The sequence below is a fragment of the Anguilla rostrata genome, chromosome 4 (genome assembly GCF_018555375.3).
Source record: "Anguilla rostrata isolate EN2019 chromosome 4, ASM1855537v3, whole genome shotgun sequence".
Lineage (NCBI taxonomy): Eukaryota > Metazoa > Chordata > Actinopteri > Anguilliformes > Anguillidae > Anguilla > Anguilla rostrata.
This window is the reverse complement of record NC_057936.1, coordinates 54,962,569-54,989,888: the sequence shown is the minus strand read 5'-3', so window position 1 is coordinate 54,989,888 and position 27,320 is coordinate 54,962,569. Positions and strand designations below refer to the sequence as shown.

General features: G+C 45.4%; 1 protein-coding gene across 1 annotated transcript in view; it reads left to right on the top strand.

The window, feature by feature from the left end:
• xpr1a (xenotropic and polytropic retrovirus receptor 1a) overlaps nucleotides 1–26,698 on the top strand; it is a 97,978-nt gene extending 71,280 nt beyond the window's left edge. Inside the window, exons 10-15 of the mRNA XM_064333281.1 lie at nucleotides 2,836–3,004; nucleotides 4,395–4,589; nucleotides 16,091–16,257; nucleotides 16,462–16,601; nucleotides 16,693–16,914; nucleotides 18,454–26,698. Of these exons, the coding sequence (XP_064189351.1) occupies nucleotides 2,836–3,004; nucleotides 4,395–4,589; nucleotides 16,091–16,257; nucleotides 16,462–16,601; nucleotides 16,693–16,914; nucleotides 18,454–18,514 (954 nt within the window). The 3' untranslated portion in view covers nucleotides 18,515–26,698. The remainder of the gene's footprint in view (nucleotides 1–2,835; nucleotides 3,005–4,394; nucleotides 4,590–16,090; nucleotides 16,258–16,461; nucleotides 16,602–16,692; nucleotides 16,915–18,453) is intronic.
• Nucleotides 26,699–27,320: the final 622 nt, after the last annotated feature.

The window sequence follows — 27,320 nt, the reverse complement described above, 5'->3', positions numbered from 1 at the left end:
CAAACCGCTTCGCGACTGCGTATTTAATTTCATTATTTGCTGCAGTTATCGAGTCATTACGGTTTACCGTCGTGATTCAGAGCGATGGTGCGTAACACCTGGAGCTCTGACGGTCAATAACCGCTTCTTACATTACGCGCAAATCGAGGCTCGTCCCAGAACGCCTGATCTGTGCGTGCGCACGGGGTCCGCGTTGGCCCTGCTCAGATGCAGCTCCTCCGTCTTTACGCGGCTGTTTCCCTTCGTCCGATATCGGATCCGCGTCCGAGCGTCGCTGACGCGCTTTCGCACCGTACACGCGGCAGAGCGTAATGGAACACTGCGCCCTTCCTGCCGCTGCGGCCGCCAAGCGTGTGACCGCGCAATCATTACAGCGATAACTGCCAGCTCTGCCCCCCCCCTCGCCTCACCCCTCCCTGCTGACTGGGGCTCTGGGTAGTGGGGGGGGGGTACATGTACTTCTCAGTTTTCCAGGATTGAATCTTTGGAGGAAAGCAGCACTGGGTGTGTTGGCTGGGCTAGAGGCAGAGGCATGGGGGAGATGTGATTGATATGCAGAGTAATGAGTATTCGTATGTACAGCGCTGAATCGATGGGCCGTGGCATTTGCGGCGCTGGTCGGCGGCGGCGAGGCCGACACGCGTGTGCACAGACGGCCGCGCCTGTGAAATGTCAGCTGTGCCCTGCAGGCTGCGCGGCGTGTGGGCCGCGATGTTCCATCACGTCCACGCGCGTGCACGTCATCGTCATGGAGACCCCGTCCGTTGGGCTCATGAGTATGCATGTTTGCACTTGGTCTCTAGCTGTTGGTCAGCCTTACCTGAGGCTAGCTGGAAGCAGTACAGTATCTGTGCCTTATGTCTGTGTTGGCCAACCCCAGATGAGGGGGTGTCCTATGTGTGTCAAATGGATTTAAGCGTGCTAATCCTGCACATTGCCGTTGGCAAAAAATTTCTTTAACAAGGTCAACTTCTTACTGTGTGCACATGGAGTTCTACTGATTTATTTACCAACAAATCTATTATAAGGTGGTAGCTGCTGAGTTCAGTCTTTAAAGATGCTCCTGGGTCATCAGTAATAGGTTTGACACCTGAATTACAGATGGCCATATTAGGTGTAATTGTACACATTGTACTGGAGAGCCAGCCCAAACCTTGTCTCTAGTCCCCACCCCATAAGAGCAACCACAGCTGTGTCCATAGTCCTCGTCAATGAGAGCAGCCCCAGCTGTGTCCATGGTCCTCATCGATGAGAGCAGCCCCAGCTGTGTCCATGGTCCTCATCAATGAGAGCAGCCCCAGCTGTGTCCATGGTCCTCATCAATGAGAGCAGCCCCAGCTGTGTCCATGGTCCTCATCGATGAGAGCAGCCCCAGCTGTGTCCATGGTCCTCATCAATGAGAGCAGCCCCAGCTGTGTCCATGGTCCTCATCAATGAGAGCAGCCCCAGCTGTGTCCATGGTCCTCATCAATGAGAGCAGCCCCAGCTGTGTCCATGGTCCTCATCAATGAAAGCAGCCCCAGCTGTGTCCATGGTCCTCATCAATGAGAGCAGCCCCAGCTGTGTCCATGGTCCTCATCAATGAGAGCAGCCCCAGCTGTGTCCATGGTCCTCATCAATGAGCACCAGCTGATGAGCAGCCCCAGCTGTGTCCATGGTCCTCATCAATGAGAGCAGCCCCAGCTGTGTCCATGGTCCTCATCAATGAGAGCAGCCCCAGCTGTGTCCATGGTCCTCATCAATGAGAGCAGCCCAGCTGTGTCCATGGTCCTCATCAATGAGAGCAGCCCCAGCTGTGTCCATGGTCCTCATCAATGAAGCAGCCCCAGCTGTGTCCATGGTCCTCATCAATGAGAGCAGCCCCAGCTGTGTCCATGGTCCTCATCAATGAGAGCAGCCCCAGCTGTGTCCATGGTCCTCATCAATGAGAGCAGCCCCAGCTGTGGTCCTCATCAATGAGAGCAGCCCCAGCTGTGTCCATGGTCCTCATCAATGAGACAGCCCCAGCTGTGTCCATGGTCCTCATCAATGAGAGCAGCCCCAGCTGTATCCATGTACCCTCATCAATGAGAGCAGCCCCAGCTGTGTCCATGGTCCTCATCAATGAGAGCAGCCCCAGCTGTGTCCATGGTCCTCATCAATGAGAGCAGCCCCAGCTGTGTCCATGGTCCTCATCAATGAGAGCAGCCCCAGCTGTGTCCATGGTCCTCATCAATGAGAGCAGCCCCAGCTGTGTCCATGGGCCTCATCAATGAGAGCAGCCCCAGTGCCGCTCTCCAGTTTGCAGCCCATTAGGATTTTAATGGGTTCATTCATCAGTTCATTTATGAAAATGGGAGCGCTGCAGGGCTTAACTGCTGCACATGTTCCGCTTCATTTAGAAAGCGCTATCCCTGCTTTGTCACGCCGCAGTGATGCATTGCAAATTAGTGTCAGAAAAGTGCTGTCTAACAGATGACTGTATTGCCTCGGGACAGCCTTGTGTGCTGTAATGTAGTGTGTACTGTGTGCATGGCTAGTGGGAATTATGACTCTGTAATTTGTTACCATTGTTAAGTCAGTAATACGAGAATGTTAAAACCAAGATAAAGGAGGGGAAAAAACGGGATAAGCGAAGTGTTCTGGATGTGGAATAGAGGAGATGACTTCTCATACATTCTACCTGGGAATTCTCTGCACCTAGAATTATGTTTCAATAAAATACTGCATGAAGTTCACTTGTTGGCATAAAAATGTGGGGGTGTATTAATTGTATATTGCTAATTCTGTAGTTCCTTGGATACGGCATGTCTGACCTGGTGCTCCCCTCTCTCTGCCCCTCCCCTCCCCTCTCAGTTCCGTGTGTTCACAGCTCCTTTCCACCGGGTGGAGTTCGCAGACTTCTGGCTGGCAGACCAGCTCAACTCCCTGGTGTTTGTGCTGATGGACCTGGAGTACCTGGTCTGCTACTACAGCTTTGAGCTCAACTGGAACACAAAGAACGGACTGCTGCCCCACCACCAGGGTGAGCACCATCACAACACACAAGCTCTGCGTATAGCCTCATCACTACGCACTGCGTGCAACCACATCACAACACACAGACTGTGTATGGCCACATCACAACACACAGTCTCTGTATGGCCACATCACAACACACAAGCTCTGTGTAGGGCCACATCACAACACACAAGCTCTGTGTATAGCCTCATCACTGCGCACTGCGTGTGACCACATCACAACACACAGTCTCTGTATGGCCACATCACAACACACAGACTCTGTGTAGGGCCACATCACAACACACAAGCTCTGTGTAGGGCCACATCACAACACACAGTCTCTGTGTGTGGCCACATCACAACACACAGACTGCGTATGGTCACATCACAACACACATGCTCTGTGTATGACCACATCACAACACACAGACTGCGTATGGTCACATCACAACACACAGACTGCGTATGGTCACATCACAACACACAGACTGCGTATGGTCACATCACAACACAGACTGCGTATGGTCACATCACAACACACAGGCTCTGCGTAGGGCCACATCACAACACAGAAACATAACATATGGTCTTATACGATAGATGGGAGTTCTGTACTGTTGTACAATCCCTTGCACTTCTAAAGGAAGCCTTACATCTCTCCCAGTGTTGCTGACCAAAGCATTATTCTAAATGAATTACAGTTGGGTCGGTAAAGAAACGGTCCAGACAGCAGAAATTATGGGAACATAATCACTCTTTAACGCGGAGGAGTTCCCCAGCTTTAGCTGTGCGTGTCAGGGAAATTAGCCATTAAAGGCTCGCCCCTGCAATCTCCTCCGCTCTGCCGCGGCGCAGCAATCAGCGGCGAGGTAATTAAGTGGAAATGTTTGGGTCTGCGACCCTCGTGCTGATTAGCTGTCTGCTCGGAAAGAGCGGCAGGAAATAGAGGAGGGGAAAGAACAACGCGTGTGCGTTTCTCAGAGCCTTGGGCCGTGCGGCTCTGACCACTGCTTGCTGTGCGCTTTTTAGTGGCCGCCAGACTCATCTCTATTTCTGTTTTCCTGCAGTTCAGGCGAAGAGCTAAAAATAATAGTACTGTGGATAATTTGGAAGTGTCTCCTTCATGTGTCAAAGTCCAGAACTCCTGGAATTTTATGTTCGCTGTCATGTGAAATGTGGAGGCTGTTTGATTTACTCACCGGTTGTGTCTGCCAAGAGACTCATAAAGGCACACAGTTTAGGAAATGAACTCCCGGTCAAGTGAACCACTATAGAGTTTAGAAAATGTTTTTTTTTTCTCTCAAAGCCGTTTGGTGTGATATAAACAGGCCTGTGCGGTGTTTTGAGCCGGTGGTGGTGTCCCGTGGGTAAACGGAGCTCGTTGTTTAGGGTGTGCTCCCCGTCTCTCGCCAGGTGACGTGATGTGCCACAGCTACTCGTACGGCGTCCGCGCCATCATCCAGTGTCTGCCCGCCTGGTTCCGCTTCGTGCAGTGCCTGCGCCGTTACCGCGACACCAAGCGCGCCTTCCCTCACCTGGTCAACGCCGGCAAATACTCCACCACCTTCTTCGTGGTCACGTTCTCGGCCCTCTACCACACTCACAGAGGTAAGCGAGCGAAGAGAGCCGCGGGGAGCCGGGCTGGGAGTCCGCTCTGAATCCCGCCTGAAATGAGTGCATGAAAAAAGTGAAATGTGAACGCAAAAGAAAACAGCTGGAATTGTGTGGTAGAGCAGGGCAGCAATAACAGATTTGTTGGAGTGGAGAGCAGTGTCGCTCAGTAACAGGTGGGAGAGAACAGTGTATCAGTGTAACATGTGAATTATAACAGTGTATCAGTGTAACAGGTGAATTATAACAGTGTAGCAGTGTAACAGGTGAATTATAACAGTGTAGCAGTGTAACAGGTGAATTATAAGTGTAGCAGTGTAACAGGTGAATTATAACAGTGTAGCAGTGTAACAGGTGAATTATAACAGTGTAGCAGTGTAACAGGTGAATTATAACAGTGTATCAGTGTAACAGGTGAATTATAACAGTGTAGCAGTGTAACAGGTGAATTATAACAGTGTAGCAGTGTAACAGGTGAATTATAACAGTGTAGCAGTGTAACAGGTGAATTATAACAGTGTAGCAGTGTAACAGGTGAATTATAACAGTGTAGCAGTGTAACAGGTGAATTATAACAGTGTAGCAGTGTAACAGGTAGAGAAGAGCAGTGTAACAGTTGGAGAATAACTGTAGAAGTGTAACAGGTGGAGGGGATCGGTGTAGCAGTCTAACAAGTGGAGAATTGTGTAGCAGTGTAACAGGTGAATTGGAAGAGTGTAGCAGGTGGAGGGGAACAGTGTAGCAGTGTAACAGGTGGAGGGGAACAGTGTAGCAGTCTAACAAGTGGAGAATTGTGTAGCAGTGTAACAGGTGGAGGAGAACAGTGTAGCAGTGTAACAGGTGAATTAGTACAGTGTAGCAGTGTAACAGGTGAATTAGTACAGTGTAGCAGGTGGAGGGGAACAGTGTACCAGTCTAACAAGTGGAGAATTGTGTAGCAGTGTAACAGGTGAACGAGTGCAGTGTAACAGTGTAACAGGTGGAAGAGAACAGTGTAGCAGTGTAACAGTTGGAGGAGAGCAGTGTAGCAGTGTAACAGTTGGAGGAGAACAGTGTAACAGGTGAATTAGAACAGTGATGCAGGTGAAGAACAGTGTAATAGATAATGTATTTCTTTTGTCCTAGTTTAGAACTGATTTAACGGACACATTCTATTGTTGGTGCGAGAAAGCAGTGAGATACAATATGCATTTCTTAAACAGGTTTTCCAAGCTGCTACTCTTTTTTAAATGAAGTGCAGTGAAGTCTTTGTGAATGTTTCAGAGAAGATTTTATAAGGGAGCTAGCTTCCTGGCCTGAGGGCACAGGATGTTGCAGTGATGTTGAGGTGGTGAAGTCTCTGATTGGCCAGATAAGCATGCTGTGATAGGCCCTGTGACCTGGTTAGCTGAGGCCAGCCCTGCGTTTGCTTCCTGCTAACCTGCAACTCGGCTGCAACACTGACTGGGATCACCAACTTTCATTCAGTGCCCCATGAACACTGCTTCTTAAAGTCACATTAGAGGCATACTATTTAGTAATTTACCTTAAAAATATGAAATAACCATGTTCAGGCATATGTATTATGCACTGGCAGTTTGTCGTTGCGCTCATTTCTGCATCCATGCTCCTCTGCCTGCTTTTCTTCTTCTAAAATGTGTTTGGAATGTTTCAGTGAATCGTTTATTTCTTTGGTAGCTTCTGTAGTGGTGGAGGTGAAGAAGCATAAGTACAGCAAAGCGAAGCGACAGGGCTCGTTCAATAACCAGTGTCAACTTTGGAATTGCTGTCTCTCAATGACGATAGCTATAAAAAAGGAGATATAAAAGTAAAAGCGATATAAAAACAGATATGAAATCTAAAATGGAGGCGAGTGAGCAAGGTTGAGGATGGCAGAGGAGTATTCTTTCATCGTAAACAGAACTGTAGCAAGGCTAAAAATCCTGCATAGTATGCCTTTAAAAAGCTGGAGCAGCACTGTTCTGTCTAATTTTGCACCTTGCAGTCTCCTATTAGGGCAATTCATAATTTATCATTAATGATACAGCCTGCTTCATGCTTTTTATGTGCATCCTTGTTTTATCCACCGAACTGTACATTTTTATATATTTCACTGGAGGAATGTAAATGTAAATGTGCACAGTAGTATATCCACAGGGAAATATTTGTTATTAGAATCGAGTTCTGTTTTTAATGAGAGGTGATCGCTTGTTTGGCTTTGAGGCCCAGGTATGATATGAAGAGGGCAGTGAGGATGATGGATTATTATGACTGCACAGATATGTGAGCCATGGCTTTGAATATGAAACCTCTTTTCCTGACATGGAAGGTAACAAGATTTTAGTTGAAATGTTAGGCCTTTTAAATTAATTTGTTTAATCATTTCAGAAATAGGGCAGTCAGTGAGAGTCATTTATTTTGCTGTTACCTTGAAAAAAAAAAGTACAGTTTATCGATAATATCTGTGTCCATTTAGATGTTTCCTGGTGGTGTGAAACTGTATCCGTCCTATCTTTTCTTGTGTATGGGTGCGTGCATGTGTGTGTGTGTGCATACGTGTGTGTGTGTGTGTGTGTGCATGTATACGTGTGTGTGTGTGTGTGTGTGCATTTGTGCCATGTGTGTGTGTTTGCGCGCGTGTGTGCATGTTGTGTGTGTGTGTGTGTTAGTGCATGTGTGCGTTTGTGTATGTTGTTGATCGAGAGAGAGATAGAGAGAGAGTTGGAGTGTGTGCACCGTTGAGTGTGTGTTGGATGTGCAGAAAGACCGCAGGGTTGACCTTGGATGCAAAGCCTGTCCATTGTCAGAGAGTGAGCTCTGTGTGCATGTCAGCACTTTATCATTATGGGGATGGAAAGCACAAGAGCAGAGCAAGGAATCAACTAGCCTTTTCTTTATGACTGCGGACTGCGGACAGAGGTGGAGAAAACATTTAATCTGGAACACACAGGAGATGGAGAGAAGCCGGGATAAAGAGACTTGTCGTTACAATTCTAAGCACACCATTCTCAGCTGAAGTGTAATTATACTGACACCCAGCTTTAATCACAAAAATGGAAGAGTACAAAGGCAAAATAGCCATTTCAGAATTTGTTCCTTCATGGTTGTGGCTTTGAGGTTGCTGCTATCTCTGAAATAGATTGTTGGTGCTGTCTGCTAAAATTGATTTTTGTCCAACTCGATAAATTCAAAGTCCAGGGCTAAGCTGGCTGAGACATTTCATTATTTATATATTTGAACGTTGCTAATTCGTTCATTTCCAAATGTTAGCTCTTTAACCCCAAACTGAAGCATTTACTGGGAAACTGCTTTGCTTCAGGCTGTATTTTAAATGTCTTAATTGACATATGCACTTGCGATTTACTGTAGTGATAGTTTAATACAGACAAACTACGGACAGACGTCATTCTACACACAGATAGGCATTTAGCAGATCCACAGTTTGTTGGGAAATTGGCATGTTCTGCCTTTGATCTTCTTTTCCTCTGAGGGGTTCAGTGCCCTGTGGACCCTGGCTAATGGACCCTTCTTCATTTGCTATGCTGTCTGAAGTTGCGTCAGGTCTCTCTGTTTAATGTAGAGGTGAAGTTACCCAAATTACCCGAAGAGAGGCTCATCATACCATTTCCACTGGGCCTCTGAAGTGCTCTGATTTGGCTGGGCTGCAGCAGTGCCTGAGTGGTCGAGGTTGCTCGGTGGCTCATCCTGTTCAGGCACTGTTGTAGTGCATGGATGCGCCCTGCACGCCAGTCTGCAGGGCCCAGATTTGGCCGTGCCAGTGCTGATTGTGGCATTGCGTGGGGTGGCAGGGTTTCGGTCCCTCTCCCTGTGGGCCGGTGACCACCGCTGGTCGATTGGGTACCTTACAAGTATCTTCCTCAGACTCAGGTCTGTCTGAGCTGGTTTTTTAAAGTGGTGGTCTAATAGGCAGCAGCTGACATGACACTTCGGAGGAGAGCACATGCTTGTCTGCTCTCTACCAAATCAATAGCAGAGTTGGCGGCAATGAGCACTGATAAAATGCAATTGGGTATTTTAAATTATTTAAACAGTGACTGGTAGAAACAATATACTGGCAGTGTGAGGACCAGTTTTGCACTCTACATTCATATACATGCCTTAATTAAAAATTAAAGACCTTTGTTGACAAGTTTAATCAATATATAAAATTTTAATCAAAGTCAATAATAACTCCACTATATTACTCCTTCAGCTTCCCCTGTTCCACGCTTTTCATTATGAAGCCATGATAATATATTGTTGAGAATGAAGAAAGCTGTGGTCACATAATCGCCGATGGAATATAGCACTACATTTCTAACTTCACCTTTTTTCCTTTTGCATTTCACATTTTCCTACACTTTGAAGTGTTCTTGGCAATCAGCACTGAAGCTCATTGTCACAATAAGTATTGTGGGAGTCATGAACATATGCTAATTTTATTCATAAATTGATTTGCCTCTGGTAATGAATGGTTCCGATGTGAGTTTGCGGCCTGTTTTGTTGTAATCATTCCCTGCAGTTCTGTGCCGAAGAGAAAGGCCTCTTCCAATCAGTGCTCCCAAACTCAGTGTTAAAAAACTCTTGTTCAAAGACCTGTACTGTCACATTGTGCAGAGGGCAAACCCAGTGCTGCAGGGAGATATTTAAACAGGTCTGTTGCTTGCTGTGTGGGTCAAGAGCCGCAATGCATCGTGGGCCAGAGGAGGACTGACCTTCAAGGTGACCGGCCAAACAGATGTGGCCTGGACTTGGGATGTGGACTCAAACACTCACACACCAGCACATGCTTTACACTAATATGACCAAAAGTATCTGGACACCCCTTGGTCTGGGGCTGTTTTTCATGGTTTGGGCTAGGCCCCTTAGTTCCTGTGAAGGCTAAGCTTAAGGCAATGGCATTCTAGACAAATCTGTGCTTCCAACTTTGTGGCAACAGTTTGGGGAAGGCCCTTTCCTGTTTCAGCATGACAGTGCCCCCGGGCACACAGCGAGGTCCATATAGAAATGGTTTTGTAGAGATTGGTGTGGAAGAACTTGACTGACCTGCACAGAGCCCTGATTCAACCCCAGCCAAAACCATTGGGATCAACTGGAAAGCCAACAGCAAAATGGCTGAATGGAAGCAAATTCCTGCAGCAGTGCTCCAACATCTAGTATAAAGCCTTCCCAGAAGAGGTTGTTATAGCCACAAAGGGTGGACTAACTCCATATTAATGCCCATAATTTTGGATGAGATGTTGGATGTCAGGTGTTTACATTCTTTTGGCTATGCAGTGCATGTCTCTTCATTTCACTCTTAGCCTTTGTAGAGCAGCGTAGAGACTGTTGGCAGTGGTCCCGTTTTAATTTGGATGTTTGGCATCATTTTCACGATTTTTTCACTGAATTAAATGCTGCCATTGTCCACGGATTTTGGCTCTTGGCGTATGCCCTCAGTGATTATCTTCATTCCAGCACTGGCAGGGGTGTAAAATGAGCCCTAGGGCGAGGGGTATATGCTGTTGAATTTCAGGGGGTGGGTGGGGGGGGATGTGACGTGTAAGTAGGGGTGTCAGGCAGGCTCTGCAGGACTCGGTAAGCGACCATACAGATCGAATGCGTGCATGTTCATTGAGGGGGAGGCCTGCCACGCTCAGTCTAAGTCCAGAGACATTAGCCTGTCCATCGGTCACCTGCGCTGAGCCGGATCAATGCAGAATCTGTCGATACCGCGTATCCTTTTAAAACGCCGCCATCAAGCCACGAGAGTTTAAAAAAAAAAAAAAAAAACAATGCAGATGTTGTCCGTGAGGAGTTGTTTTATGAAGCGGCTCAGCGGTTTGAGAGAGCAGGTGAGCTCACCGCTGCAGACAGAGCCGCGGGTAGGAAAGGGTCTTCATCGTTCCTCAGGAGCCCGCTGCTGTTGTTTTTTCCCCCACATCGTTGCTTTTGGAAAGCCGCTGACATTGCGTGGCCGTGGGCGCTTTGAGATGTCCCTCCTCCACGCAGTGGGGTGCGAGGCTGGGGAGGGGCAAGCGGGAGAAAGGAAATTAGCAAAACGATGGAGGGGGAGGGGCTTAGTCAGCTCGTATCTGACTGTCGGGAAGCCAGACGTACGTGCGTTCCGTAAGTTTGAATGTGAATGGCGGTGGGCGATGGAGACAGGAGTTTAGGCGGGGGGGGGAGAGAGAGGCTGGGGCAGTTCCAGACCGGACACACAGAGGAACCAGACATTGACCAGAGGAGAGATTAACGCAGAGCAAGATGGTGTGTTACACAAAGCGAGAGAGATGGAGGACGATAGGATGAAGGATCAATGAAAGAGAGGGAAAGAGAGTGAGGTGGGAGGGAGGAGGGAAGGCAGGAGGGAGGGAGGGAGGGAGGGAAAGTGGACTTGCTGCTGGAGATTGAGCTGTAATTGCCTGCCCGCGGCGAACACAGCTCTGGCGCACGCGGCTGGAATAGCAATGAGCTGCCGACGGGCGTGATTTTATCAGAGAGCAGACGAAAGGCCCAGCGGCCCGGTCGCTGTGAGGCTGCGCCCCCCCCCCCCCCCCGCTGCCCCGCGGGTGCATTCCTGCGCCCCAGAGACTGCTCCATCGCTCCATCGCTCCCGCCCTGGCCCGCCGTGGCACTCCTGACCCCGTCTCTGACCCCGAAGACCCAGACGCACGGCTCCCCTCCCCTCTCATACGCTCCTTCGCTGTCCACCCCGGATACGAGCGGGCAGGCGGCTGTGCTGTTCTGCATAAGAGCTTCGCTCTCAGCATGCAGGGTTCCCACAGTCCCTGAATCTCCTTGAGAATCCTTGAAAATGTTTTTATTTAATGCCATGGATAAGTCATACTAATGGGTCAGCATTCTGAAAAAAGTCAGGGACTCTTGCTAACACACTAGCTTGATGTCACTTCCTCTCAAATCTTGCTATGCCAGTGTGACTAATATGACAGCTCACTGACTTTTACATAAATATCAGAAATCATTGGTCACTGGAGAGTGAACACAAAATATTTTGAAAGGAATGTGCCTCATAATATAGTTCTTTCTTGCAGAAGTCACGTAGGTCAAAGCAGTCCTGATTATTGCACCAAAAACATCAATTTAAATGATCTGTTCATCTTTAAAAGGTCATCGAAAGGTCATATAAATCTGATTTGACTGGAAAGCTTGAACATTCATTTTCCACATTCTGTCTCTTTGGGATCTACATTTAACAAACATAAAAAAAAAACACCAAACATGTCTATCGCTCACAGAAAAATCAATCGACGCTCACCCACAACCACGCCAGTAACCAGACTGTCATATTCGCTGGCGGCATAAACAAAAACATCCCCCCGCATAATGACAGAGGCTTCCTTTGTTTTTCTTGCGGATGGAGAGAGAGATAAGGTGACGGAGAGGCCGGGGGGGTGGGGGTGGTTGGGTGGGGGGGGTAGGGGGGGTGTAAAACATGGGCCTGGGCTGTAGAACACGACAGCGGTAGCGCTAGATAACAGCCCTGAGACAGATGATTGCCTTTTTCCCGGGTGCTTATTACCATCGGAGCCGGGCCTGCTCTTTCAGCTCCGCTCGCCGTCGGCCTCTTAAGCGGCTCTCAACCGCTGGCTAGACGCGCCCGTTTAGAGCGCGCAACACCAGCCCCGCCGCCGCCGCTACCTCCGCCGGCTCGCCCCGCCCCAACGCGCCGGCCCGGCTCAGGGGCGCCGCTGGGGGGCAGATGCAGATTAGCTCCCCGTGCGGGGATTAGTGGCTGGGGGGGGGGGGCTCGGTGTGGTCGTGATAATCCTCAGATTATTATCACTCCCCTAGTACGTGCGTGTCATTACCTTAGAGCGCAGTTTGATGGGCCTTGTGAGTGTTTCTCTTGTTAAATAGCATCCTACCTAATGGTAGGTAGGTAGCCTGGTGCCAAGGATTAGCTGTACTGCCATTGAATAAGCAATGACTCAATAGGCTGAAATTACTCCTTTGTACTTCAGTGTATGCTTCCGCTAAATAAAGTGGTCTGTCAACTGAAACACCTAACGCCTGGTAATGGACTGATGGGAAATAATGTAAATTAATGACCCCTTCAGGCATTTCAGTTATTATGTTCAGAGAGGTGATTTTATGGGCATTGTAGAGCTTGTTTTTGTGGTCCCATTGGGCTACTTGGCAAAGCCTAGTGGAGCTATTCTCTGGGTGACCAAAGCTCCACAAAGAAAAATGTGATAATATTCTTATTACTGATCAGCATGGTGGAAGTGGTTTAGAAAAATGGGTTCAAAAAAAAAAAAAATCAATTATCCTTTTACATATTACTGTGCCTGACCACTATAGCCATTGAGTTTCAATCAGAGCAGAGTCAGATTTAGTAGATGCTTAGCTATGCTAACGTAGCATGCGGATTGGCTACCGGGCTAGCGGGGAGCGAAATCCACACAGAAAAGGTATCAGTGTGGATAGGTAGCTAATTGATGATTGTGCTGAGAAGGTGGTGTTTGTGTTTGTTAAACACGGAGGTACAGATTGGCATGCGGGGCTGTAGCGCCAGGAGCAGGTGGCACGATCGGCGGGTGTCCCGGGCACACAGAGGTCTGACGGGGGCGCTGCGCCCCTCTCAGCGCTGGAGCTGAGACCCCGGATGAGTGGGGCTGTCAGGATGGGCCCAGCTTCTGGTCCTCCTCTCCTGATGTCTCAGCCCAGGGCCTGTGGAGTGAGCCAGCTGGAGAGAGGGAGGCTCTGCCACGGCACAGGACTGCTGCCTGCGCGACACGCGCTTCCTGTCGCATAGACACACTAACACACACACACACATGCACACGCACACACAGACACAAACAGACACACGCATAGGCACGCGCTTCCTGTCACACAGACACAAACAGACACACACACGTGCACACGCACACACAGACACAAACAGACACACGCATAGGCACGCGCACACACGCACACATGCATGCACGCATGTACACATACACACGCACACACAGACACAAACATACACAAACACACATATGCACATGCACACACAGACACAAACATACACAAACACACACATGCACACGCACACACAGACACTAACATACACACACACGTGCACACGCACACACAGACACAAACATACACACACACGTGCACACGCACACACGCACACACAGACACAAACAGACACACGCATAGGCACGCGCACACACGCACACATGCATGCACGCATGTACACATACACACACACAAACATACACAAACACACACACACACACACGTGCACACGCACAGACACACGCATAGGCACGCACACATGCATGCACGCATGTGCACATACACACACACAAACATACACAAACACACACACACACATGCACGCACAGACACACGCATAGGCACGCACACATGCATGCACGCATGTGCACATATACACACACAAACATACACAAACACACACACACACACATGCACGCACAGACACACGCATAGGCACGCACACATGCATGCACGCATGTACACATACACACACACAAACAGACACAAATATACACAAACATACACATGCACACACAGGCACACGCATAGGCACGCACACATTCATGCACGCATGTGCACATATACACACACAAACAGACACAAACATACACACATACACAGTCATGCACACACGCGTACACACACACACGCACGTATGCACACATACACAAACATACACAAACACACACTGGCATGCACACACACATGCACATATGCATGCATGCACGCGGACATACACACACACACACAATTGGCAATCTGAGCATTTACCTGCCATATTTTTGTTTTCTGTCATAAAATACACTGTTTTGGTATGAAGTGCCCAATGTGAAAGTCTCCTTGCCCTTCAATTATGAAATTGGGGCCTTTTACCATTAAGCGTTGAGTGACATCAACCTTACCCATTGAAGGGTTCGAGTTCACCCGATCTGTGCCAAGAAAGTGCAGCCTACACCATTATGTAACCCCCAGCCTTCCCTGTGGGAATATTACTGTTTTCATATTTTTTACGTATTTTATGTGGCTCATTCAGGAGATTTCCCAAGCGCTGTACTGTCTATTAATTATTTTATCAATATTGCTTGTGTGATACAGGTGGTGTACTTTGCGGTGTATAAATTTCACTGGTGAAATGTTTAGGCTGCATTGCAGTAGGAAGTGGTGAGTGTGTCGTCCAATGACAAGCGGTAGCGTCATTTAGCGCGATCTGTCACTGCGAGCCTGCACGCCTCGTTTGTCATGGTGACAGTTGTCACAGGATTCTACAGCTCACGTCTGTCCTGTCACTATGAATAAGGTGTGTGTGGGTGTTGTGTAATTAGTGTTTGAATTTGCCTGGGGGTGATCAGGCCCCAGTGGCACACGCTCATTAATGAAAGCAGGGGCATTTGAGCTGTGTCAGTGGCCTGCGTAAGATGTAAGCTTGTCAGAACACTGGATTACCTGTCTGAACGCTGAAGTAAATCTACCGGTGACAGATTATTACTGGATTAGGAGTGAAGATGTCTACTGTAAACCAGTGTAACCCTCCCTGTAAACGAATCTGAAAAGATATTTTAAAAATGGCTTGTGGAAAGCACTAAACAAATATTTCATAATAGCCTTCAGTCAGTGTTTGGATCTAGTGTCTGTATGGGCACATACTATGTATTCATTGTAGAATGCCTCCCTCTAGTGGATATCATGTATAATAGCATATGATAGCCCAGAAGTGCTTATCACCTTTATTAGCCATCAGGGCTCAAGCTACTGGTCAAAATACAAAATGGCCACCATGTAGTGGGTGGCAAAGGCCTAATATTTTTATTGTTGGTTTTGATGAATCATGCAGGGGGAAGAGCAGCCATATGTTTTTAATGTTTGACTACATACAAGTAGTATACAGTGAGTGTGCTTCAATTCTAAATAATAATACCATTAAGTAACTCGGAATATTTGAGTTTCATTCTTGTAATTTCGTTCTGAAGCCGGTTATCATCCTCATGAATTTAATGGCATTATTCATTTTAAATTGCAGCTATTGATGTGTCTGTGTTGCTGTCTGATGGAATGCCTTTGCCTAAAAGGCCTCAGGACTAAAAGTACTAATTGCTTATCCCTGCCCATACATAGTCCTGCCAGTTCATCTCACTGAAAGTACTCTGTTGTACAGGCAGAATCGATTCTTATGTGCTTTCACTGAAGCAAAGCATTCATTAAGCGCTAAATCAATGACCTATCCCCAGCTGTTATCCATGTGAAATTTGTATTAGACACTAATATTAAAGTAAACAATCTAAGACTTGATTTAATGTTTGCTGCGATGCAATTTTCAGTATTGTATTTGCATTCAGTAGTCATCACATGCTGTATCTTAATTCGGGGGCAGGCCTCTGTTTGAGATTCAGCTGGACGTGCGTTGAAAGCGCTGAAGCGTGGAAGTTTAGTGAAAGATTTCGCGGCCTGTTTTGGGGCGCTGGATGTGCTGCCTGAAGGCAGATCAGGGGGCGGTAAAGGCCCAGACTGACGCTCTCTCTCCGCCCCCCCAGCCCAGAGCCACGACGACGCGGAGGTCTTCTTCTACCTGCTCATCGTCTCCTCGGTGATCAGCTCCTGCTACACCCTCATCTGGGACCTGAAGATGGACTGGGGCCTGTTCGACCGCAGCGCCGGGGAGAACACCTTCCTGAGGGAGGAGATCGTCTACCCGCAGAAAGTGAGGGACCGCCCCCCGCTCCACCAGACACGCCCCCACCCTGTCACACAGTGGATCAGCCAGTCAACCGCCTCAACAGTGATGATGCTGACCGATGACACTGTCACTCTGAGCCGTAAAACAGTGCTGTCTTTCATCCTGTGCATGGCAGGCCTTTTGAATGTGTCTCTATTGACCATCGCTTTATGTCACTGTTCTGCGCAGGCCTACTACTACTGTGCCATAGTGGAAGACGTGATCCTGCGCTTCGCCTGGACCATCCAGCTCTCCCTCACCACCATGGACGTCTTCCCCTCAGCCGCCGACATCCTGTCCACCATCCTGGCTCCCCTGGAGGTCTTCAGGTGAGTCGGATCTGCACAGCAGTTCTGAGGCAGTAAGAAGGCAGCACTGTAAACGCAGTGAGGGTGCCTCACCACTGCTTTCCTCCGCCAGGCGCTTCGTGTGGAACTTCTTCCGGCTGGAGAACGAGCACCTGAACAACTGCGGCGAGTTCCGGGCGGTGCGGGACATCTCGGTGGCGCCGCTCAACGCCGACGACCAGACGCTGCTGGAGCAGATGATGGACCAGGAGGACGGCGTGCGCAACCGGCAGGGCAAGAAGAGCTGGAAGCGCAGCTACAGCCTGTCCCTGCGCCGGCCCCTCCTGTCCTCCCAGTACGGCCTCCCTCCGCCCGCAGCCCGCTAGCCCGCTAGCCCGCCGCACCGCTACCGAACGCAGAAACGCTCATTGCCGCCGTGCGCCGCTGCGTCTTTACTTTTCTCTTTGTCTCTTCGATTATGATGCGGTAGGAAACATCCGGACTTCAGAGGCCAGGTGAAGTCTTTCTGGGGGAGAAAATGTCTCCAGTGCTTATCTACCAGGGGTTGACAGCCAGTCAGCAGCAAGGCTTTGCAGCCTCCATGATCACATGGAAGCTGTACGACCTCGCTGCTGATTGGCTGGCTTATGAAAACCTGATGGATAACAGTGGTGATGTTTTTTTCCCCCAGAATCATTTCACACAGCCTTTGAAGTTTGAATGTTTACCACCGCACCAAGTATAATTAAAGGAGTACCATGGTGATTTTCACACTTTCTCGGTTTTATGTGCTATTTGCACAAGAGGCATTGAAGAAACACAATGAGCAAAGTATTAAATATGTCCGTTCTGTATTTTTTGAGAAATATGCGTTTTAAATTCATCGTCCTATTTTCAACCGGTTGAGAAAGTTGTCATTTTGCTACGTCACGAATACAGTAACCACTCCCATTTCCACGCCCCGTAAAGAAATCTGACAGGACACACCGTCCTGCTGTTTAGACAATGCAAATATTTGACTAACGTTAGGTTCACTTATATTAGAGTGCCTTTAGATTATTTCTGGTTATATTCATTTAGCTAGCTAGCTAACGTTAGCTAGCTAGGAGGTTTGCTTTCATGAGGCAATGTTATCGATAACGTTAGCTTGCTAGTTTGCTTTTATGAAGACGTTATAGTTGTGCTTTTATCTTAACTTGGCTAGCTAGATAGCAAAAATTATAATTGGATATAAGTCAACGTCCTTACCTTAGCTATCTATCGATACTTGATATACTACCAAGCTAGCTAGCTTGTGAAAATTCAGTCTCCCAAAGAGAGAGCGTATCATGGGGGTAGCTATGGTAACGGGGCACGGTCTGTCAATCATAGCTAACTGACGGTTCTCATTACCACGCCCAGACGGTTCGGGTGAATTTTTATAGTGGGAAATTTAGGCTTAGAAAAATACGTTTTAAAGTACATTGAAATGACTGAAGAATAAAAAAATTATGCACATTTGTTTTGTTGTTGCCTGAAGACAACTGGGAAGTGTCACGTTCAACCACCATGGTACTCCTTTAAAGAGCAAAAGACAAAAATAAAGACAATGCACCTCATGGTGGTGATGACCATTATTCAATTTGATAATTATTGCTGCATATCACACAGTCCTGCTGCATCCTGAACGTAAACAGAATACGTATTGATGAACTAGACAGTAAGCCCATCTAGATTAATTGTTTACCACTTGTCTAGAGAGTATCCACCACTCTGTCAAGCTTGGACTTGTACACCCCTAGGGTCTCTGCCCCTGCTAGCTTATCTTATCCTGCTCACACTAATGGCACACAGGGCATTGATCGGGTTTAGTTCATGATGGACTATGACGTGCATTTCTTCTCTCGTCCCACAGATCCAAGACCCGAGACACCAAGGTGTTGATAGAGGACACCGACGACGAGGCCTACACATGAGCCTGAGGGGCCGCTCGATGCCTGGGGTCACACCCCCCAGCCCGCTGTCCAATCAGAGCATCACAGAGCTGCCTCTCTGCACCTTCTGCGCAGATACACACCACACACATCCCTTAGACACACTAACGTAAACAACTCCCATAGACACACGCGCACACACACACACACACACATCCCTTAGACACACTAGCATAAATAACTTCCATAGACAGACACACACACATCCCTTAGGCACACTAGCATAAATTACTTCCATAGACAGACACACACACACACATCTCTTAGACACACTAACATAAACAACTCCCGTAGACAGACACACACACACGCATCCCTTATACATACTAACATAAACAACTCATTTAGACAGACACACACACATCCCTTAGACACACTAACGTAAACAACTCCCATAGACACACGCGCACGCACACACACACACACACATCCCTTAGACACACTAACGTAAACAACTCCCATAGACACACGCGCACACACACACACACACACATCCCTTAGACACACTAGCATAAATAACTTCCATAGACAGACACACACACACATCTCTTAGGCACACTAGCATAAATAACTTCCATAGACAGACACACACACACATCCCTTAGGTACACTAACACGAACAACTCCCATAGACAGACACACACCCATCTCTTAGACACACTAACATAAACAACTCTCATAGACGGACACACACACACATCCCTTACACATACTGACGTAAACAACTCCTTTAGACAGACACACACACATCCCTTAGACACACTAACGTAAACAACTCCCATAGACAAACACACACACATCCCTTAGACACACTATTGTAAACAAATCCCATAGACAGACACACACACATCCCTTAGACACACTAACTTAAACAATTCCCAAAATCAGACACAGCTATTTCTTAGTCACACTAATACCAACACACTCACATCCCTTACACATGCGCATACACCTGCATCACAGATACATACCATATATCGCTTAAGCATGCACGCATGTACACCACACACACTCATACAGCCTTTTAGTGCACTAACATACAGACAAACATACACCCCATAGACCCACACATCCTGTTGACACACACGCTCACACGTGTACACACATCGACACAGAGAAATCACATTAGTCGCAGACACAAGCGGTTGTACAAACAGACGCATTCTCATTGATCAGTCACGCATAGATACTGCACTTGCTGTACACATATGTACACATGCGCTCTCTGGCATACACTTGGAAAAGTCACCCTTTCCTGGGATTTTCCTGTAACACATTTTTAATTAGACATTTGTGCACATTATTTTTATTTTTATTTTTTCATGCATTTTTTTAATTTGTATATTTGTTTAGGGGTTTTATCTCGCCAACTATTTTTTTTGAAGATACATACATAACAAGCAAATGACTGTTTACAAACATTTATATAATCTGTATATCAGGATCAACAGGGAGAAGATATTAATAATCACAAAGACTAATATGAATAATAAGACAACAGAGCATGGACTCAGAAACCAGACAATAACCACGGCTCATCCAGAAACTTTTCTCACGGATGGTTTTTTTGGGGGGTTTTATTTGATCTTGGTTTTTTTTTTTTTAAATCCTGTTGGTTCGTTTCGTCTTTACGTTGTCATGGAGTCAGCGTACAGCCCTGGATGCACTTGCAGGAAAAGTGCACAGAAAGCAACTAACGGAAAAAAACAACTACATACATAGTTTATTTTTAATTTTTGTAATGTACATTATTCTAATTTTGCGGGTTTCGTTTGTTATTGTTATTTATGAGAACGAGAATGGCTTGAGCGTCTGTGCAATGTGTAAGTGTTTGAAAAGGTGACAGCTGAGTTGTGGCTCCTGCTTTGCTGACTGAAGGCAGAGAGCCTTTTTTCTGGGTGTTTAAAAAACCTTCAGGTGGCCCAAATTAAGCCATGTTCCGGAGAGCAAGCCCCGCCCATACACCTGCCTATCACAGCGCCGCACCAATGAACGGTTCAGAGGTCATCGCTCAAGGAAGATCTGCGTCCACCTTCTGGAATGCTGGTTGTGCCAAAGTGTATGTGATACTACCGTGGTCTAGTCAGAGAGCTGGATAGGTGGTCAAATTTCTTGCGGGCTCCCAAAGTAGTGTTGCGGATAAATAGCTGAATTGTGTAACGTTATTTGTTGCCAAAAATATAATGAAAATGTCCTTTTTGTTGTGATTATTTACATGTTAAATATGATGTTGAAAAAGGCTCATAGCCACTGTCATTTAGTTAAGCTGATCCAAACGTCTACTTCACAAAGTTCAGTGTTTGTAGAAATGGATTTTTTTGCCATTTCAAAATCACTTATTTATATCTATTATCATATGAGCCAGGGCTGCACAGTCTTGCATAACTGTGTTTTTGTAGCCAGAACTTCATTTTGGCACAATTGTTTTTGTATTATTCTGTGTATATATACAATATATTTGGATTGGTAGATTTGTGTTGCTTTGGAAGAGTAACCCGTATATTGTGTGGTCAGTAGATTTGAAAATACGACAGTCTTAGTCGTTTTGTATTTCTTCTGGGAAATCCATTTTGGACTGCCAGGCTGTTGGGTAGAAATGAACCCTCTGTTTTAATGAACCCTGTGTAATTCAGTCTCTAAACAGATGGTTTAGGCATGCAGCGGTGTTGTCTGTGTGGCGTACAGATCGCTTTGTGGCCTGCTTTATTTTAGCTCTGTTTGCTCTGTGAAGTTATTATATTATAGAGCTCCACCGTTTTCAGATTTTGTTTTATCAGACGTGTACTGTATCAAGCCTAGTCTTGATACAGAAGGTTCTAGTAACTCTGAATAATGGTCACTTGCACTAAAAGGTGGTTTCTCCCTGTTTGCAGAACACGGACCAAACCTGTACTAGGCCTTTGACAGTTTTTTTTGTCTTGTCTGTCTCCTCATCCACTTATCATCCAATTTTGTCCATTTTGGATGCATTCCCCTCATTTTGCATTACACTAATTTACTCTGTCCTTTTTTTTTGTCAAGGCTAACGTTTATGACAGCACTGCTTCTATGAATTCAGGGCATTGTATCTTGTGCGTGGGATAGATTTCTGTGTAGCAGCCTCTGGATCAGTCCTGTGCTCCTGTTTTTGCTTCTGTGATCGTTTTTCAGACTGTTTTATTGAACTGGGGACCAAGAGGGCGGCCCCTCATTGTGCTAGACGGTGCACAAACTGTGAGGCTGTTGCAGGGACAGGGTGAGGGGGAGGTGAACAGTTCAGGGGGAGGCTGTCTTTTCTGCCACCCACTCAGGTTAGATAATCTTTCTATTGTGTTATTGTGTTCTTCTTTTCCTCAGCCAGTGAAACTCAAGCTTTGTTGAGCTTCTTTCGAAACGTTCAGCTGAAGAGGAATATGAGTGATTTGTGTTCTGCGTTGATAATGCTGAACGTCCTGCTATAGAAGTGTGACTGCAGTCTTTCATGAAGGGGGAGGAGACTGAACTTAGTCCCTCCTCCTATGCCACCTGAAGGACATTTAAACATCCAGGAATATCCTCTGGTATGTCAAATGTGTTGCCGGGCACATAGTTGCTACGGCTAATGTCAAATGGGTTTGTATATGTTTGTACTGAGCTTCACTGGAAAAAAAAACAAAACAAAACTCGAGGGCTTGGGAGTGTGTATATGATATGCCATATCCACTCTCCATTGCCTGAGCCTCAACGATCAAATCTGCTGGTTTGTCCTGACATTTCAAGTAGCACAATAAATGAACGTGTTTTAAAGAGTAGACTGCTGTTTATAAAGGTGTGAACTCAGCAGGTCAGCCATAAGGGTTGGCATATTGAGGTGCGGAGGGTGAGGAACTACAGAATCTCTGTGTAACAGCATAATGATGTTCCACTTTCATTCACATTTTTGTGGCAATAGATTTTTGTTTTAATAATTGCTGTTGGTAATTTAACAGATATTTTCCTGCACAATAATTTTATGATGTCATAAACTGTATAATTTGTGAAAACGCACTTGACTTTTCTGTTGTTTCACTGTAATGGAGAAAATGATAATGCTTTTGATAAAGATCTCAAACTATCCTGGAGGTGACTAGAGCTGAGGATTTGAATGATTATATGTTATTAATATTCTACAATGCATGCTTACCTGCTCATTAAGGAGAATCTTTTCTTAAACCTGTGAAAATGATCTATGGAAACAATCACAGAAATTCCTAGAAATGTAATTTATTTGAGTCCAGGTTAACCTGTGTCACAAATATGGAGCACAGAAGATTGGTATCTGTTCTTGTACCCCAAATGCATGTCACATGACTGCCTCCATGTTGGGTGTTTGAAAAAGTACAAGTTTTATCTGGGGTACATGATCTTATACTTTAGTAATATTTAGGAGGCTTTACCCAGTAAACATGACCCATTTGGCCCCAGGATGGCTTTACATTATTTATATCAGAGGGCCAGCATTAAATTTGCTCTTCTGCATTACTAAAGGCCACCAAGAACGCTTTAGCATTGTCTACCAGCAATGGCCTTACAAAATTCCTCCAGCTTGATCATTATTGTGGTTTGTTCTTGGACAAATGCTGCCACTAATTGCTGAAGTACTGCTCTCTGGCAATTAGCTGCTGCCTGACTGGTACTGTCATATTTCATGCATTCATGCTGGTAGTTAGAATTTGGCTAGTTCTACTTGTAATAGATTCGCTGCAATTGGCTCCAGACACCAAAACGGATGTTGGTGGTAATTAATTGAGACCTCCAGAATACCAGCATTGGCTCCTGACTGTTAAAGTACTGTTGGGGAAATGTAGTGTGGCATTACTGGGCTAGCACTGGCACGCTACATTCCTCAGTGTCCAACACTGGACCAAGTAGCTTATGTTTGCAGGGTAGTAGTCCCCTATGTGTAGACGTAGGGAGGGTCTGTGGTTTTCACCTGCTGGATCCACATTTGAATTACAGAGCTGAAAATACTACTGATGGCAATCAAGGCAATGCACAACTGACCTAAGAATCTCTTAAATAAATACCTGTAGTCTGCAGAAATGTGTCCAGAATACAAGTAAACAATTTCAAAATAAGTTTATTTTTCACAGAAATAAATCAGGGGCCTATGTTACACAGCTCAGGGAGACCGAGTTGGTAGCTTTTGGTTCTGGTTAGGAGCAACCTTGTGCGCAGGAATTTAAAGGGTGCATACAGGAAGTGAAGTGCCCCTTTAATCCCTGTACACAAGGTCAAGGGCAACAATTGTTGTGGTTAATCAAAGGGCATGTCAGTACAAAGGGCATGACCGGGTAATTTATTAATTACCTTGGCATTTTACATAGGATTGACAATTGATGAAAATCTGAAAAATCCTGCAACTGATGTTATATATATATATATCAAATGTCAAATGTCCTCCAGTGGTCCCTCTTAAAAATCTGTAAATTTGATTGAAACATTCTTTTAATAATATAGCTGTCCAAATTTCAGAAAACAGTTGTGGATTGTTGACAAAAACACCATGCATCACCAAGTAGCTGTAAAAAATTTGAATACTTGTTACCTTGACTGTGTTGAAACGCTTGGGCTTTTTATTGCTTTTCATGAAAACTGATCCACATCAATCGATTAACCGGTGAAATTAGATGTGGCGTGATTGCAAATGAATAAGCGTGATGTCTGACAAGACAGGGCCACACTGTCTATTGGAGCAGGCAAGTTGGGGGGGGGTGGCGTGAGGTAGTCTATAATGCACAAACTGAAATAAGAATCCAGTGGTCTTCCCATTTTCACTTGGCTCTCTGTTCCTGCTCTTCGTACAAGGTGCTATGGCTTTGCGTTCTTGTGCAACTCATGGTTAGGCCTCTGCTTTCTCCTCTCCAGCCCACGCCAGTCAGGCGGCGTTTATAAATGTGTTGTGTCATAGCAGCAGAAGCGAGAAAGAAAAGGTACATTCCAGTCCGCTTCTGTTATGTTCACACCTGCCCTCAACTCTCCAAGGATAATTTTGTGGATAAAATCAAGGCTTGCCTTTGTATTATTTCTGCTCTTTCTCTCTTGTAACTGAATCAGATTTCTTTGAGTCACCTCAGAAACAAACGCCCGGGTGATGTACAGCTGACCTCTGCCCCTTTTTATTTCTTTGGCATATCTGTTGGACGCATGGTTAACCCGTGCAGACATTTGGAGCTTGCAATCCCAACATACTGGCAATGGAATCTGTTACACCTTTGCGAGCACAATCTCTTTCGGCTGTAACTTTGAAGGTGGGTTAGCCCTTTTCATGGGAAGCCAGACTTTTCAAAGGAAGGTTTAATGTAATCAGTCTTGTGTTACTGCCTGCTTTGTCTATCCGTTTCTATCTTTCACTCTGTGGCTAAGCTGTGTTTCGGTCATGCAGTCACTGAGTTGTGTCTAGTGAACAATGTGTGTGTTCTGTGCTGTTGGCTTTTTTTGTTGTTTGTTTATTTTTTGTCTTCTTTTTGCTTGGCATTATTAGTGCTGTTAATGCAACGTAGTGGGGATGAGGGACCTAACAAGATTCTCACTAAAAACTCAAGCAGAATAGTGTAACTTATTTGGAATGTGAAAACCAACTATGACAAAAATGACATAAAATGGCTTGTGCCTTTTTAAGTAGATTTGTGTGCTATTGTACCGATTGTAGACAAAGAGCTGTCCTCAATTAAGGCTGCCACTATAATAGTCTTTGTTAGTTGTGCTGCTGCTTTATGTTACTATTTGTCAAAACATTTCATAAACACAAGCCATTTAATATGGACAGTTTTGCATCTACATTATAGTTACTGCAAACCAACATGCAGAAGTCATTTACGTGCCAAGTTTTTGTATGCTGTGTTTGTTGGAGTTTTGGGTCCCTGTGCAATCTGAAATTCTCTTAGGCAAAGACCAGACCACCAGGGCAGTCAGCCTAACCCTCACCAAAGAGCATCCTACTGCAAGGTCGCCTTTCATTTTCTTGTAGTTGTTGCAATTCAGCGCCTTTTTAAGTAAGAGCTTGACATCTCTTTCCCGCCCAAACGCAGGTACACACATGCACACTCATTCAGCCTCTCTTAAGCCCCTCCCTGTCTCTCCCCTTTTCACCCCTGACCCCACCCAAACCCAGACTGCAAGCACAAACCCTCTATCCCCTTTCGTCAGTTCTGTTTGTGTTGCTTTGCACAACTGTCTTGCCTGCATGCTGCTTTAATTTTAATTGTACATATTTTCATTTGTTTTTCTTTATGTGGGTAAGAATCACTATTATATCATTTTTGAAATTCTTGTTTTTAAGACAAGCAGTATTTAGGTGATGAGGAGCATCTTGATTGTTCACAATCCTGCACTCTTTTAGTGTAATAACTGTCCAACTGTGTACGTGTAAAAAAGAAAAAAAGAAAAGAAAATACAGTAAGTTAATATGGAATGTGATTGGTCTTATCTTGTTGGTGCTTCTTTCTGATTTGTCCTTGCTCCTTCATCCCCAAGGCTTGTGTCCAGGGCAGGTGGAGGGAGGGGGGTTACGGTTTTGAGCAAACCTCATATTGGAAAGTGCCGACATTTAAACATCAAAAAGCAGGGGAACTTCTTTTACTCTTTATGAATAGAAAAATGAACAATTACACACATTAATAGTAATAACTGACCAAATGAACTATGTGAGGTCAGTGGTGGGAGAACTCTTCAAGCTTCAAGTTTGAGGGTTATTTTGTAGATTTTTTTTTCTGTTTTTGCACAAAAAGACTTGAATGATAGGCAAGCCCTGATATCACTTTTTCTTACTGGGGGAAAGCCCCAATGATCTGTCGATTCTATTGCTTGCTAAATCCATGATGTTAAGTGCTTGATATCTTGCTGCATCTTTACTTCTTGATGTTGTACTCTTTCTTTCTAAAAATAGATGACTGTGACAATGTTTGTAGTTAATAGATGGTTGTACCTAAAAAAAGGGTTTAAAAACTGATAAAACTTACGTGGTTATGTGTTTAGAGACATTTTTAAAAAAAGAAAAGTTGAAAGGAAATGTCTTACAATCCCCCTTTTGCAGAGTAGTTTGTACATGTTGAGTGTATTGCGCTGTGCTATGATGGTTTTACTGATGGTCTGATTTGTATTTCTGTATACACTTTGGTGATCCTGTCATATCTGGGTTTTATAAACCACGCTTATTTTTAAAGTGTAGCCTTCTGAGTCTGTGTGTTTATTTAACTGTTTTAAATGTTGTCTCCTTATGTGAGGTCTGCGCAGTTGTTTAAAGCAAAAGCATTTTTGAGTGGATTATTATTGTATTGAAACCCCCATAGTGTAAATAAGATAAATAATATTTTGTGTGTCCACACATTGAAATGATAGACCACTGTGAAGTATATATTGCTAGCTTTTGCATATTAAAATAGTTTACCAGATAGTAAGTAGACAACATAGTGCATACAATTAAAGATCAACTTCCATTAACATTCAACATCACATATTATATGTATAAAATTCATCATAAAACAGAATATAATTTTTGAATTGTTGCACACACAAAACAAGCAAGTATAAAGAAATCAAGGATTCTCTGCAGACACCCCAAAGGAAAAGAATCATCATTGCAAAGCAGAAACTTGGCCTGACATGAACATCTAGCTGATGCTTACAAAATATTGTCTTGAGAAACATATATAGCAAGTGAATGCACATTTGTGTCACTGGCTTAAATTGGAAAGTGTGCTCAAAATCTTAAAGTTAAAATGCAGTAAAAATGTCCCGCAGTAAGCAAAATATAAGTCTAGAAATGTTTTTAATTAAAGTCATTAAAGTA